The 16762-nt window shown below is 42.7% G+C and overlaps 1 protein-coding gene across 1 annotated transcript in view; it reads right to left on the bottom strand.

Annotated features, from left to right (window-relative positions):
- Positions 1-16762, bottom strand: part of LOC149449398 (NACHT, LRR and PYD domains-containing protein 3-like) — a gene marked incomplete at its 5' end in the record, with an annotated part of 75203 nt that overhangs the window by 20944 nt on the left and 37497 nt on the right. Inside the window, 2 exons of the mRNA XM_089693291.1 lie at positions 6909-6974; positions 15287-15458. Coding sequence (XP_089549417.1) covers positions 6909-6974; positions 15287-15458 — 238 coding nt within the window. The remainder of the gene's footprint in view (positions 1-6908; positions 6975-15286; positions 15459-16762) is intronic.

Here is a 16762-nt window from a genome sequence, read left to right as displayed (position 1 = left end):
CATTAAATCCAGAGTCAATGGAGCCGTCTACCAGGAGATTTTGGAGCACTTCATGCTTCCTTCCACAGACGAGCTTTATGGGGATGCTGACTTCATTTTCCAGCAGGACTTGGCACCTGCCCACACTGCCAAAAGCACCAAAACCTGGTTCAATGACCGTGGGATTACTGTGCTTGATTGGCCAGCAAACTCGCCTGACCTGAACCCCATAGAGAGTATATGGGGCATTGCCAAGAGAAAGATGAGAGACATGAGATCGAACAATGCAGAAGAGCTGAAGGTCGCTCGCTATTGAAGCATCCTGGTCTTCCATAACACCTCAGCAATGCCACAGGCTGATAGCTTCCATGCCATGCCGCATTGAGGCAGTAATTGCTGCAAAAGGGGCCCAAACCAAGTACTGAATACATATGCATGCTTATACTTTTCAGAGGTCCGATATTGTTCTATGTACAATCCTTGTTTTATTGATTGCATGTAATATTCTAATTTTCTGAGATTGTGGATTTGGGGTTTTCATGAGCTGTAAGCCATAATCATCACCACAATTATTACAAATCACGGCTTGAACTATCTTGCTTTGCATGTAATGAGTCTATCTCATATATTAGTTTCACCTTTTTAAGTTGCATTACTAAAATAAATGCACTTTTGCACAATATTCTAATTTTTCGAGTTTCACCTGTATAAAGGAGTTTGGGTAATGTATCCATTTTCAGAATATTAATCTGCCCGAACTATGGAATCTGCTGACTATATCAGGATTCCAGGTTCCTGTGAATTTTGGTTAGGAGAGGACTTTAATTAAGAGTGTATAAATCTAGAAGGCGGGAGGGAATTGCAGCGTCCAGATAGTCTATAACCCTAGACAGCCATTGAAAAGGACAATTTTCTTAAGGTGAGTGACAGAAACAATTTAGTACTGTCCGTGATACTTTTTTTATTTGCACTAATACAATTTTGAGGACAAGCTTTCGGGGTATGTCCCCTTCTTCAAAGTCCAAACAGTACTATTAAAAATCACAAAGTTTAAGCAGAATGTTAGAAGGGATTGAGAAGAAAAAAAAAGGCTACAGATAAGATACATCAAAAGCGAGGGGGGGAGGGGGGGGGTACTACACTCACACAGAGCGGGTCAAGCTTCAGCTAATAGATAGTCATGAAACTGTCGGATAATGGTTCACACCTCAATATACAGGAAGCACACTGACAGATGCAACTACCTCCACAGTTCTAGCTTCCACCCCCAACACACGAAACGTGCCATCATACACAGTCAGGCCATTAGATACCACCGAGTATGTTTTGACCCAAGAGACAGAGATAAACATCTCGGGACACTAGCAGACTCCTTCCATAAGAAAGGTTACAAGGATAAAACTATCAACACCGGCATAAACACAGCCTTGAGAACCCGAAGGGAAAATGTACTTCAGTACAAAGAGAAAAAAACAAACAACCGTGTACCTCTAGTCACCACATACAACCCAGCACTAGAAGGAATAAGAAAAATAATCAAAGATTTACAACCCATCATAACAGAGGATGGAACTCTGAAAGAAATATTCCAGCAACCCCCAATACTGGCTTTCAGACAACCCCCCAACCTCAGAAATAAACTAATCAGTAGGAAACTTCCTTCTGATTATGATATCACAAATAATGGAAGCAAACCCTGCAATAAAAAACGCTGCAAACTGTGCAACCAAATCAATCCATCAAAAAGTGTCAGACACTCAAAAGGGATCTTCAATATTTCTGGATCATACAGCTGCACCTCCAGTAATGTTGTGTACCTTATCCAGTGCAGAAAATGCAGCAAAGGATCTTATGTTGGCGAAACAGGACAGAAGTTGCAAACAAGGATGAATTTGCACAGACATACCATCAAGGAACATAAAGAAGATGACCTCTGCACACCTGTAGGACACCATTTCACACAACCAAACCACATTATGGAAGAGCTCAATGTTTTAGTTCTGAAAGGAAAATTCAAATCCATCCAGGGAAGAAAAACATTTGAACTAAGAATGATAATTCTATTTGACACAAAAGATAACAGCCTTAACTTGGACATGGGATTCCTCAACCATTATCCAACAGTTTCATGACTATCTATTAGCTGAAGCTTGACCCCCTCTGTGTGAGTGTAGTATCCCCCCCCCTCGCTTTTGATGTATCTTATCTGTAGCCTTTTTTTTTCTCTCAATCCCTTCTAACATTCTGCTTAAACTTTGTGATTTGTAATAGTACTGTTTGGACTTTGAAGAAGGGGACATACCCCGAAAGCTTGTCCTCAAAATTGTACGTTAGTGCAAATAAAAAAAGTATCACGGACAGTACTCAATTGTTTCTGTCGCAAATGCACTAATACGGCTACAATCACCTCAAGCCTAAGGTGAGTGAGAAATTTGGAAGATCAGGAAAGATTGATAACTTCTGTTTTGGAAAGATTAAGCTTAAATTTGCTGAGAAGACTAAAATGGTGAAATACCATTAAAATAGAGAGTATACTAAAAATGGGTTGTTCAACATATAGGAATAGGTTATCAGCATATAGCGAAAACTTGTGATGTGCCAAAGGGGTAGAGATCCCTGTTATGGAGTCATTTTGGTAAATTGCTTGGCATAAATGTTCAATAACAAATAGTAAGGGTAAGAGGGGGGGCATGCATGGCAAGTTCCATACAAAACAGTTAAGGGGTTGGAGATGGTACTGTTAACCAAAACCGAGGCAGACGGAGATGAATAAAGTGACATGATGTTTAATACCATTCGACATTCCAGGCCGATTTGTTCCAGAGAGAGACGCAGACAGTTCCAGTAGACCCTATCAAATGCCTTCTCCGCATTGAACGAAAGAAGGCAAGCAGGGATTTTACATTGATGAATGTAGGAGAGAAGATGTAGGGTCTTGGTAGTGTTGTCCCTGGCCTCATGTCTGAGAACAAAGCCCACCTGGTCTTTGTGAATGACACAAGGCAAAATGAGGGAGAGTTGGATCACCAGAATCTTGGACAATAGTTTTAAATTGACATTTAGTAGGGATATAGGCCAAAATGGTACATATGGAGGGATCCTATTCACTTCCCGCCTGCAAAGCTTGGAAAAGAGACTTAAACATTGAATTTTCTTCTTCTAATTGGGACCAAATCTTTACCTTTTCTCATAAGTGCTCCTTGAATGTTTCGGCACAAGAAAACGGATACAACACAACACTTTGGTACAATACACCTTCTAGAATCCATAATTTTGATCCATCCAGACCTAGTAATTGTTGGAGATGTGGGGCTCCTATTGGATCTCTTCTTCATATCTGGTGAGACTGCCTTATGGTTCAGCAGTTTTGGCAGGAGGTACATCGTATTACTTCTTCGGTGTCTACTCTTGATATTGAGTTCTCTCCAGCCCAACTCCTCCTCCACCACACTCCGCTTCCCAAACATCTATATTTCAAATCTCTGGCTATGCATATGCTTAACGCGGCTAAACTCTGCTTACCGGTTCTCTGGGGGTCTGTTCACCCCCCCACAGTGCGCGATTGGTTTATACGTTTGAACAGAATTGCTGAAATGGAAGAGCTGATTGCTTCTTCTCTGAATAACCCTGAATATCGTTCTTTCATGGGCCTTGCTAACTGATTCTGAACCTCTCTGATACCCCGTAGTGTTTCTGGCGATATATCGGCTCTCTGTTTTTTTTAAGGTTGTGATTGAGGTCCTTTGTCTTAATGTCCTGTACTGCTTGGACCAAGTTACGCTTGGCACCCTGCTACGCCTGCAACTGTCCCCAGCTCGCTTTTCTGCCAGGGTTGCGTGTATCTCTCATGTCCTGGGAGTCTTGAGTAAAGGTGACTTACCTACCCTCCTACTCCTCCACACCTCCTCCCTGTCCGACCCTTCCCCAACCCCCCACCATCCCCCTTTTTTTTTTTCTTCTTTTTCTTCTTCTCCTCTCTTCCCTTCTTTTTCATGCTTATTCTTAAATTCTTAATCCCCATTTCCTTGCTTTCCTACTCAAAGTTTAGCTTTCATTCTCCCCTTTCCATTTTGGTACACTTCTCTACGCATAGGAGCCCTACTCCCTATCTGCAATCCAGCTGCACATATGTTTTACTTTTACATATCTCCTTTCCTGAACCCTTTAACCACGTGCTGGCAACCTGTAGTGGGTTACCTCAGTTTCATCAAAAGTACAAGGCCATATCCTACAAGCCCTTGCACCCCCCCTCCACACCTACTGTATACATCTCCAGCGCATACCTTTGACTCACTGGCCCTGCTCTTTGCTGCTGCTCGGTAACTGGGGATATATATCATCGACCCTGCCAGTGCTGTGATTCCAATATGCTGAATAAGGGCTTGAGACCAGATATGCCTTTAATGTTCCTGCGTTTGCATGTCCTCATCATTTTTCCCCTGTTTTCTTTTCCCTGGGATGACTTACGTCTGATTCTTTGCCTATGTATTGCTATGTATCTTTTTGTTTGCTGTATGTGTATTATCTCCTATTGCATTTCCGACTGATACCTTGTATTACCTGTACCTATTGTATGCTCTGAGTTTATTAATAAACTTTATGGAAAAAAAAAAATGGAGGGATCCTTGCCCAACTTAGGCAGTACCACAATACGAGCCTGTAAAAACTGTGAAGATGGGGGGGTGAGCATCATCAATGGCATTAAAAGACTTAGAAAGGATAGGGGCTAGCAGTGGGGTCTTGTAAAAGAGGAGACATCAAGGCCTGGCCGTTTCCTCTTTTTCATCCCTGATGGTTTGTAGGAACTTGATTTCGCTAATCGGAGCCTCTATATTGTCTGAATCCTTGGTAGAGAGGGCGGGTAGAGTGGTTTCCTAAATGTAAAGTATTTCTTACCTAAATTTAGATTTTTACTTCTTCTGTGTATTTTTTTCCTGTTGAATGAGCGTGTGTTCTCATATCAACCAATGTAAGTCTATTTTAACTGCAGATTGTAGCATTAGTTCAACTCTGAGCTGTTGTAAAATGGAAATGTTGTGAATCAGTAATGACAATGCTGATAGCCACACCCCTAACTGTTTTTAACCCACTACAGTAAGCACTCACAGCCTACATAAAAGTGGTGACCCATGCTCTGAATTCACACAACATTGTTGCTGTCCCATCACAGGAAGTTGCATTGGGTTGACTCCACTGGCAGGATACTCAGGTACATGTGAAACTTTGTAATACGGCTATGAGAAAACTTTAAGTAGAGAGCCATTTATAATTAGGTGCTGCAAGATATATTCTGAATGTGCAGCCATAACTCTACTTAAGCCCCCGGTCACATTGGGTGCAATTTGGCATGTGATTTGCATGCCCGGTGACTTGGAAATCACATGTCAAGCAGCACCCTATTGTCCGCTATTAGAGCGGTCATAGCAGCGGTTCCGACTTGGCCGGAGCCGTACTGATTTGTAAAGTAGTACATGCACTACTTTTGTTGCGATTTACATAGACATCTGTGCCAAATGGCTTGCAAAGTGCAACTGAAATTAGCAAGTTACCCAATTTTGAAATCGTGTGCCTTCCCTGTAAGTAGCACGATCTCAAAATCAGCTTTGATGTGACCGGGGTGTTAATGTTATTACAGCACAGTGTCTGACAATCACAAAGTGATATTAAACCTTTCGTTTTTTTTGTTTTAATAAAAATAACTTATGGCTATACTTACCTGCTCTGTGTAATGCTTTTGCGTGGAGCAGCCCCAATCTTTCCTTTCTGGGGTCCCCGTCCAGCACTCCTGTCCCCTCCTCTTTGGCTGGTTCCCCCACAGAAAGACACTTTGTGCATTGACACAGAGTGGGGGTGGTTTGGCCCCACCCCTCCACTCCCTTTTTACAATATTTGATTGACAGCAGTGGGATCCAATGGGTCTCGCTGCTATAAATCTGCCCAATGAAGAGGGAAACAGAGGCTAGAGCTGCTGCTGTTGTGCACATCGCTGGATCAGATTGGGCTCAAGTAAGAAAAAGGCGGGGGTGGGGAGGCGCTGCAGCACAGGTTGTTCACCTCAATGCATAGAATGCATTAAGGTGACAAACCTTAAGAGTTTAGAACAACTTTAAAGGATATAAATTTACCTTTCGTAACATGTTACAACTGTAATCAGGATGTAACATGTAAGGAATGGATGGGCTCCTGCTCCCCGTTGTGACAGCTAGTGAGGGGTTCATCTCCTCCTTACTAGCTGTCACAATTAAAAAAAACAGTAATTTGTGAACAAGAACATTACCAGTTCCTAGAGCCTTTGAGGCTGTCGGCTTGTAGTTCTCAATGACCTACCACAGAGCTGTGGAGCGCCATGGTAGTTCATTGAGTCTTCCTGTCAGTAAGTATCTGCCTGCCTGTATGGGATGTACGAGCAAGCAGATACACTGACAGGTCTACAGGAGACCTGCATGGCACCAGCGATCCTTTAAGTAACATTGCAGATGAGAACTAGGAATACACATCTATGTATGTTCCTCACTGTCAAGTAACAACTCCAAATCTATTTCAATCAGCAACAAATCAGTATGATTCCCAGCCTTGTGGTCACTCTGAAATCTTTGACATGGTGAACATATATTTTTTTACACACCTGTTGGCTGATGCTATCTCATACTGACATCTGGAGCTGGAAGGCTGCAGTTGTTAAAGGACAATACAGTTGTCCATTGATTAAATCCAGTTTTATAGATCCGTGTCACTGCAATGAGCTTCTGGACTTGGAATAAAATGTGATGTTTAAGGATTCTGATTCAGTGTATTGGGTACACTCATATCATCAGCTCTCAGTGGAGTAGATGGTACAACTGTAGTTTAAATATCCCAACACCATCTCCACACCTTACATAAATTGAGTCATGTTCAGGTTCAGACACAGTGCACGTGTTGTTTTTTACCTGTCATTTCTGGACTCAGTGAGTGTCCAAGTTCATCCAGCAGAATCTGATCTACCAGACCCTCACCTATAGAGAGAGATACAAGATGATGGGTGTGAGCCAAGTATGGTTGAAGCTGACCTTTCACTTACACCAAACTACACATTAGATTCATGTCTAAACAAAAGAATATAACTTAAAACGGAGTTCCACTCACGCTGTCAAAAGAAAAAAGTCAGCAGCTACAGTTTTTAAAAACTGCTGACTTTTAAAAAACAGCCACTTACCTGTCCCTCGGTCTCGCGGTGTGTCCCCCGCAGCCCGTTTCACCAGCCCGCCTGAATTCCAGGAGGCCGGCATCTTCAGTGTGGGCACCCGGCTGTGATAGCTTGCGGCTTCATAGCCGGGTACCCAATGCGCATGCACGAGAAGCACTGTGCTTCCTGAATGGTACTGTAGTCTTCTGGGACCTGTCACGTGTCCCAAAAGACTACAGGGAGGGAGGGAGGACACCTTCCGCTTCCGATCACCTAGGCGATCAGACCGGAAGTGGGAGCGGGTACCTATCAAATTCAGGTACGCGCTCCCCCCTGCCCCCCAAAGGTGCCAATCCTTAATGGGGAGCAGTCTTTAAAGCGGAACTTCCCCTTTTGGGTGGAGCTCCGTTTTAAAGTGGTTGCATACCCTTACATATACCTAGTAAAGTGACTGGCCCCAGGCGATAAGCAGAGATTAAACAAATCCTCCTACATAAGTTGTAGCTATGTAACAACCTCTTATTACCAATAATATTACTGCAGACATTATAGTACCGTATGTGAATTTGATGCAATATCTTATTCGGCCACAAGATGCCACTAGCAACAGCTCCAGATCCAGCTCTATGATCGGTTTGGCACAGGAAGTCTAGGAGGGAGGACAGGAAAAAGGAGGGGGAGACGATTTGGTGAGGGGAGAGGAAGGTCAGTGCAGAGGGGCGGGCGAAAAGAGGAACCCGTTGTCATTGTTGGACACCAGAGACAGCACTGCAGGACCTTGGAGGACTGAGAGGAGGCTGAACAGTTGAACTGAGTGAAAGATCATATAGGACGTGAGTACTGCTGTCTGCAACTCCCTCCATGAGGTTGGTGTTACTTTGCTGAGTCGCCATTTTAGAAACACACTGGCACAGAGAGGGATACCCAGTGGAATTTCCCGCCAAGTCGCTGTACTGATTTTACCAGCACCAGAGACTAGTAAAGTGTGTGTCGTCTCCCTCGGTTTGTCTGCAAAGTCTGAATACATATATCGGAGACAGTGAAATAACAGAGAAATCCCTAAATGAGAGATATGTGCTGAAGTGAGAACAAGCCATTTACCCAGGATTGCTACTATATTTTTCAAAGACATTTTTGTAGGATTTGCTGCTGAAATCAGCCACATTCTGTTTAACAGTTCACCTATGTTAAAAAGAGCTCCAACGGGCCCCATCTAGAGACTGCATTTTTGGAACTTTTGTTCTGGTCAGATATCAGGAGACAAGGGGAGGGTTGGCACTCATTATAGTTAAGTGCTGGTAACTATTTTATGCAGTAACATTTATACTTGTTAATATATGTGTTTGGTATAGGACAGCTTTTGTCTATAAGTTAATATACATGATTATCCAATACGGTTACTAAGATTCACTACGCTTAGAGTCATAGGTGATATTTGAACCCTGTTTCTAGATGGAATAAATCCCCCAGGGGAATTTTATCTCTTAAAGCCAGTGTGTGTTTCATTGGATTCTGCTGTGTCGTCGGTACAGGTAAGAGCTGTGAAACCCACATCATATACCAATATATTGCTAACACCCACGGGTGTGCTACACCTATTTATCTACAGTCTTCCTTTATCTACATCTGTTCAAAGTGCTGAATGTATAAGTTTGTCTAAGAGTGCAGAAAAAAGGGGGCAGAGAGCTAAAATTACACAGAGCTGAGGCTGTCAGTTTGATAAAGCTCCCTCCCTTGCAACCATTTTTCTCTTGGTGTCAGGAAAACTTGTCAGAAGTGACTCATACTGATAGCAGAGAAAGGAGACAGCAGAGAGAAATGACACCTAGAGCTCTGGATTGAGAAAAGTACACACTATAGAGGGACCACTCGCCCTCCTGATTTACCCCTCCCCTCCCATTCCTGACCAGATCATTTTTTGCATTATGGCACTGCGTTACTTTAGATGACAATTGAGCAGTCATGCAATGCTGCACCCAAATTAAATTTAAGTCCTTTTTTTTCCCCACGAATTGAGCTTTGCTTTGGTGGTGTTTGATCACCTGTGCGGTTTTTATTTTTTGCGTTATTAAAAAAAAAGTCCAACAATTTTGAGACAAAAAACAATAATTTTGACTTTTTGCTATTAAGCATGCACAGTAAAAGAAATTAAAAAATCAAATTTCATTATCACTTTATGCCAAAATGTATTCTGTTACATGTCTTTGCTAAAACAAAATCCCAATATGTGTAAATTAATTAGTTTACGTGAAAGTTATAGGATTTACAAATGGTGGTATATATACTGGGATTTTTTAAATTTTTACTAGTAATGGCGGCGACATATAGCGGGACTGCGCTAGACATTCTGACACTGGTGGGAAGTGACTTGGTGTCACTGACATCCCCAGTGACACTAATACAGTGATCAGTGCTAAAAGAAAAGCACTGACACTGTAAAAATGGTACTGGGCAGGAAGGGGTTGACATGAGGGGCGATCAAAGGGTTAACTGTGTGCAGGGAGTTTGGGGGAATGTCTGTGTGTTTCACTGTAAGCACACTGCTTTGGATGGTTGTGCAGTGTACCCGAGCTGACAGGGTGGAGAACTGTTAGTAAACAAAACAGTTCTCCTCCGCGTTGGAGATCCTCAGTAATCGCCTGGCAGGACCCAGTGATTGACAGCTGTGGCGCGTGTAGGATGTGCCCCCTACCTGGAATTGCAAAATCACGTATATATACGTGATTTTGTGCACCCGTGCCACCCTGTAGCAGTATTTTTGAATATAGGGCAGTCGAGAAGCGGTTAGACCTTAACTCTGTGACAAGTAAATATTGTCTCAGTGTGCTTTGTGTTCTTCCAGATTTCTGCAGGAATCCTGTGTGAAACTGATCACTGCTGCTCTCTCTCCTTGTGCAGGGTGACTAGTCTTATCTCCACCCCTTCCTGTAGTTTCCTTCAGGCATCCTGTAATAGACGGCGCCTGTTGGGTCCCCCCCTCCACAACTCTGCTCTATGCACAGGCTTTGTGCAACTCTGTGATGATGTTATTTATATCATTTCTGGTTATTAAGGTGTATATGTAAATAAAAGTATTCATGCCCAGAATTCAGCTTTAATACTTATGTTGCATTTAACATTCCAAACAGAAGATCTCTGTATTCTGATCATATATAAATGATCAGAAGTGACCTGATTAAAAATTTGTTGTGAGTGTAATGAACATACATCCTTGCTATACTAGCTGTTTTATAATTTAAAGTGTATTGATATAAAAATGAGAAAGCAGTATATTATAGCTCACCAGTCCTTGGATTTGGTGGCTGCCTAATTTTTCCTATTTTCCAGTCTTTTTTTCCCATTTCCAACTGGTGATTCTGCCAGTAAAACATTTCCTGTTCTATTCACTCACTGTACGTTATCTTTGAAGGTATAGTCTTATCACCCTAGGACAAGGAGAGTGTAAGGATACAGAGCTTCGCCACCCCACCCCACCTCATCTCCATACCATATTGGGAATGTTCTGTAGGCCACAGAGAGAACTAGGTGGGGGGATAACAATTTAGAGTGTGCAGAACACAGTGCAACACTATATTTCCGGCAGGATTAACAGGTATTATTTTGCACTTATCAAACAGATATAACAAAAAACTTTCAATGATAGATTTAACAGACAAAATGGTAGCAAATAAGAGATCACTTTTACCGCTTATATAATTTTTAATTTTTTATTTACATTTTGATTTGCAGCAATGTGTGATTTAATAAAACATAAAGTTGCTAGTGTGACAGTGCAGAGCCCTGTCACAGGATGAAAATGGCTAGGGATAGTCAGGAAATGGACACAGGGTCTGCACATGTGCAGAGTGCAGAACTGTGGAGCATAGATTTTAAGTGGAGAAATCTGCTGTTGCAGGTTTCTCCGGATTTTGATATTTCTGGATAGGACTCCGTAGTTTAGAGATTTCAAAGTGCCTTGGGAGGGACAAAATCTCCAATCCAGTGCCCTGGTTTTGTAGTAAACCAGCAGGGTGTGGGCCCAGGTGCTCACAGCCCTAATGATGGTCTGCTGAGAGTTGCAGGGGGGAGTGGAGTGCAGTTGGAGCAGTGTCTGCCATTGAGAGTCTCTGTGTGAGACCGATGCTGTGTGCATCAAAAGGGCTCGAAGCTGTGTGTGTTAAAGGGTTCAAGGTTGGATGAGCTAAAGGAGTCCAATGCTGTGTGCCGGGAATAGCCAGTGGTCTGGAAGACTCATATCAGCAGAGGTACTGCTGACCAGGAGTGCCAATGAGGAGTAGCCAGGAGGCTTGGTATTTTTTCATTTTGATTTACAACTGGAGAAGAACCCCTGTGTGGGAAAGCTTTTATTTTTGTTTTTTTGCCTTTTAATAAACATGGACTACCAGGCCCTTTAAATAGAGTTTCTGACTAGCGTGAACTCACTTGAAAAGCATCTACCACTAGAGGTAATCATCCCCCATGTCACATTAGTATGTAATCGAACACCAATTGTCAAGTGTGAAATGATTTGAAAGTTAGGAGACAGGACATGTTTTTCTGTAAATAGGTGGAGAGGAGTAATGTGGTCACGTGGTTTACAGTCCACAAAAAAGACATTAGTAGACATTCTGTCTATACCAGCCTTTTTCAAACAGGGTGCCATCTGGATTCTTCAGGTGTGCCTTTGCAAAATACCTAAAAATTCCCCTAAACTGCCAGAAAAATGTCCACAAGTCAGCAGGTTGACTTTACCTGCCTTTTTTGTTACACAAAGCTGCAGCGATTTTAATTGTGCAGCATTTCAACCTTGGGCATGTGTGGGCCAGCCACTGTTGTCCTAATATCAGTTAATGAGGAGGAATTCGGGTGCCTGCATAGCATTCTTGTTTGCTTCATCCTTGCCCCTCTTCATCAGCACTGGGGTCCAAGTGCAGGATTTTAGCACATATTTACCATGATACTGCATGAGTTATTTTATCAAGTCATGCGGTATTTTAGTAGTGAAAACCATGTGGTAATGTTTCAGCTGTCAGCTGGGATTCCCCACTGACAGCTGAATGTAAAAGAATTGTTGGCAATTAAAACAATAAAGAATACGGTGTGGGGTCCCCCCCTCCATCCATACCAAGCCTTTCGGGTATGGCGTGGGGTTCCCCCCTCCATCCATACCAGACCCTTTATCCGAACATGCAGCTCGGCAGGTCAGGAAAGGGGGGGGGAATGAGTGAGCACCCCCCCCCCGGACCATACCAGGCCACATGCTCTCAACATGGTTGTAGTTTTTCTTGTTTTGTTTGGGTGGCGGCAGCAGGCATCGTGATTGACATTGGATCTACTGTACTTCAGGGGACATTCTTTTATTTCCTTCTTTTATTAAAGGACTTGCCAAAGTCTCCTTTCATTTTCCACTCTAGGTTTTTTTTTTTTTTGTGTGAATGGGTAGCGGTACCATGTACCCCATACACATTCACATGGGTGGGCCAGGATCTGGGAGTCCCCTTGATAAAGGGGGGCTTCCAGAGAACGATAAGCCCCCTGCCCACAGACCCCCACAGCCCAAGGTTGTGGGGAAGAGGCTCTTGTCCCAGAGGTGCTTTGGGAGCGGGGAGCCCTACCTGCTCAAAAGCACCACACCATGTTGAGGGCATATGGCCTGGTATGGTTCGGGGGGCGCTCGCTCCCACCCCCCCCTTCCCTGACCTGCCAGGCTGCATGCTCGGATAAGGGTCTGGTATGTATGTTGGGGGGTCCCTACGCCATTAAAAAAAAAAAATGTACATGGGGGTTCCTCTCAAAAACCTAATCAGACCCAAAGGGCTTGGTATGGATGGAGGGGGGACCCCACATCATTTTTTGTACTGTTTGTAATTACCGGCCTTTTTTTTTTTTTTATAACATGCTCATAGATTGTTAGGGACTCGGCGGCCAATTTTTCTCTGTTGGCTAATAAAAATGCCAAAGCTCAAAATGGCTAAAAACACTGTATACAAATGAGCAAAAATTGAGGTAAAATATGCACGAAAAATCGTGCTAAAAGCGCTGAAAAACGCTACGCTCAGATGTAAATGGAGCCTAAGTGCTAGGTGGCAGCAGAGGCCGGGGGGGGGGGGGGTTGGCGGAGGGTGGTGGGGCCCGGGGTGGTGATTGGTGGAGAGTGGAGGCGGTGGTCGCGGGCTGGGGGAGTGCTGGTGATGGGGGGACACCCAATTTTTGTGGCGGTAGCAGGAGGCACCCAATTTTAGTGTTGCCTAGGGCAGCACAAGAACTAAATACACCACTGCTGGAGTTATAAAGGGGCAAAAGGAACAATTGCCCCAAGTCCCCCAGCCAGAAGTGGCCCCAGATTCCTTTATAAAGAAATGAAACCTATTTCCCCTTGAAACTTCAGTAGTGTGTTCATTGGGGAAATTGTCCAGTTTGCAGCCTTTGCTAAGCTCTGGTCATGTCTCACTCCATCTCAACAGGAAGTTTTATTATGTGATGAAAGGCTTGCTGATACCTTTCAAGAGGTAATGTAGCACTCAGAATATATTTGAGCATAATGTCATAATTGCCACTGATAACGATGACCCATGAAAGACTAAGTGCTCTGAGCCCACTGGATGTTCAGAGAAGTATCCTCAAGATGATACAGTGTGATCAGTTAATTCATAATTTTGCAGATGCTAAGTGCAAGAAGAAAGAATTTGTAAATATTGTAGTGTGATGCATAACTGTGATGTTTTGCCAGTTACAATTACCTGTCTAATGCGTATTCTGGTTCAATAATTTTTATTGAAAGGGCTTTTTTTTTTCCAGACAGCATAGAGAGAAGTACAAGAACAGCAGTTTCATAGTACAAACCCTGATGTCATGGTAATAAGTACATCTGGATGAGGCTACATACAAATGTGTGAAAGTGAGCAATCAAAGTCAAAAGTGGGTGTGTGCCAACCTCTAACTTAGAAATACAATATATTGGTATAGGGTCCACAAGTGGTTCTAAAGCATGATATTGACAAATGCTTCCTAGAATGCAATTCCATTTTCTAAAAATGGAGATATCAAATATATAACAGCTATTTAAAAAGTCTTAAGAGAGTGTGTACAAGGTATTATAGTCAGCCTATATCAAAGGAGGCAATAACAAGGAGAAAAAGAAAGAGGAGAAAGAAAAAGTAGAGGGTAGGTGAAGGAGAAAAAAAAGGGGGAAGACTGGAGACACTTGACCCAACCATTGCCTCCCCAAAGAAAGCCCACCTCAGGATGGCAACTGGAGGTAATTAATTCAGGGATTCCAAACCCTTTCAGATCTGGCATGTTTGTCACATAGGATGCTGACTAACTTTTTTTGTTTAGTGGCTGCATAAATAATTGTAAGGATTCTCCATGTTCTGGTTATAGTCACCTTAGCCGAGTGGGGAAATGTCTGGGGGTTCCATCTGTGTAATGTGTATTCTTACAGTCAAAAAAATTAAGAAAAAAAAATCAAACAAGTGTCTTCTTTGAAACCTGTTAGTACAAATGATGTTTATCATTCATTTCAGTTCACTTCTTTATTTCTCATATAATTTAATTTCAGTGTTGAGGGGCCCCCAGCTTGAAGTGTCCTGGACCCCCCAAGATCTAAATCTACCACTGCTGGGGTCGTGTTAGTGTGTGAAGGAAATAAAGTGAGGGAGAAGAGAAAATCTGAAATACTAGGTCAGTTTCAGCGTACAATGGTGTGGTGTTTTGTAAAACTAAATCCCCTCTAATGTTGAGTGTCCTATACGTGTGGACACTGCTATGTTATGTAAACTGTTTTTTTCTTACATTTTAGAATGGGGTGCCTTGAGAGTGTGCAGAATTTTAAGGGTGACTTGACTGAAAAAAAGGTTGAGAAATACTGGGCTATACTATTGATAAAGGCACATTCCAAACTGACAGCAAGGTTTTTGTATGGAAATAGGAATTTTAAAAATCTATCAAAGAGGAAAAGAGAGAAGAGCAATTATAGCGGAGAGAAGTGCTGTGTTTACCACTAACAAATGAGTTTAATTCGGGATAACTGGTGTCAATCTTTATTTTGGGATAACTGGTGTCAGTTGTTATTTTGGAATAACTGGTGTCAATCATTATTTTGGGATAATCAGTATCAGTCATTATTTTATCACAATGTTGACTAAAAACACAGTCTGTTACCTGTGTTTATGATCTCCTCCAGAACCGTCCATAATTTAGGGTGTGGACGATTTTTCTGTAGCTCATAGAGACATTCCCAGAGTCCAATCACAGCTTCTCTTCCCAGATCCTGAATATCTTGTAACAAGGTGTGAGAGAAGGAAGGACGGTCTTTTTCCATTGTCAGGTATTTCTGGAGAAGATATCCTATTATTGTTTCATTACTACAGTTAGAAATGTAACTTCAATATATTTTTTTTTTTTAGGTAAAACATAAGAAAAAAATCAGCTTGCTCTGAACACTCCATACAGAAAAGTAAATCCTGTCATAAGGGAGTTATACTGACCTTTGTGTGCATTTACAGAACAGTTCCTCCCGGATTTGGGGTTTTTCTTGAAGAAATTTTTCCCGGATGGAGTTTTTCTTGAAAATTAAAATATGCTTCATATTCTGCATTTCTTCAAATTCACCTTTTTATAAAAAATAATAAATAATAAATGCACATTCTTTTGCAGGTAAAAAAAATGTGCTTTTATTATTTTTAGCTGCAGGAGTCTGTAAAGCATTGCACCAGCAATCAGCAGATCGCTGATTTCATGCAGGTCTCCTGCAGATCTGTCAGTATATCTGTCCATATGGGATGTATGGGCAAGCAGACATACACTCAAAGATGAATTCCCCAACAATTTGGATTGGAACTTTAAGGGCAACATGGAACAAACAATAAAGTATCAAATAATTTTATTCAAAAACGTGAAAGAACATCATGGTGCAACACATAACATTCATATAAAAACCTACATACAGCATAGAAAATGAATGGTCTGTATATATAACTTGCTTTAAGCTGTTGCAGCTTCTCCTACAACTCAGAGGACAGTAAGGGGTGTCACGTACCTTACCTGACAGCAGAGGAAGGCCTCCCTTCTGGCTCCGGCTCAAGGGCCACTGAAGGTGGGACAGCAACCACAAGAGCACGTTGGGGTATGAGTGCCTGGTCAGTCCTGTAGTCTGTGTGGGAATTGCTGGCACTTCGCTGGCCAAAGAGATGGCTGGACTGGCTGACAGCAGAGCAGACTGGTAGCAGAGCAGGCAGGCAGGCAGTGGAGCAGGCTGGTAGCACACTGTATGCAGGGTCAGACAAGCCGGGTAGGTAACAGATAAGTAGATCAGACATGAACGGCAGGCAGAAGAATGGTCGGGTCACAAGCCAGGGTCAGTGATCGTGGTAATAGATCAGGCAGAGTCAGAAGGCAGAGGCAAAGTCCAAGAAACAAGCTGGGGTCAATCACAGGTAATCACAGGAATACAGGAGGGGGAGCTGCAGATCAGACAGCAACTCACTAGTGCAGCTGATGCACCTTTATAGGCCAGTGGGTGCCAGAATTAGCCAATGCACATTTCCGTATGCCTACATATGCGCACGGCCACGCACAACAGTACGAGCACTGGCAGGCCTGCGCATTCGCGTGCGGCTACGAGCCTCAGCTATGCCA

This window comes from Staurois parvus, unplaced genomic scaffold, assembly GCF_062004578.1.
Source record: "Staurois parvus isolate SC_StPar_1 unplaced genomic scaffold, SC_StPar_1.0 ptg000620l, whole genome shotgun sequence".
NCBI lineage: Eukaryota > Metazoa > Chordata > Amphibia > Anura > Ranidae > Staurois > Staurois parvus.
Note: the sequence above shows the minus strand (reverse complement) of the source record. Positions and strands in the feature narration are given on the sequence as shown.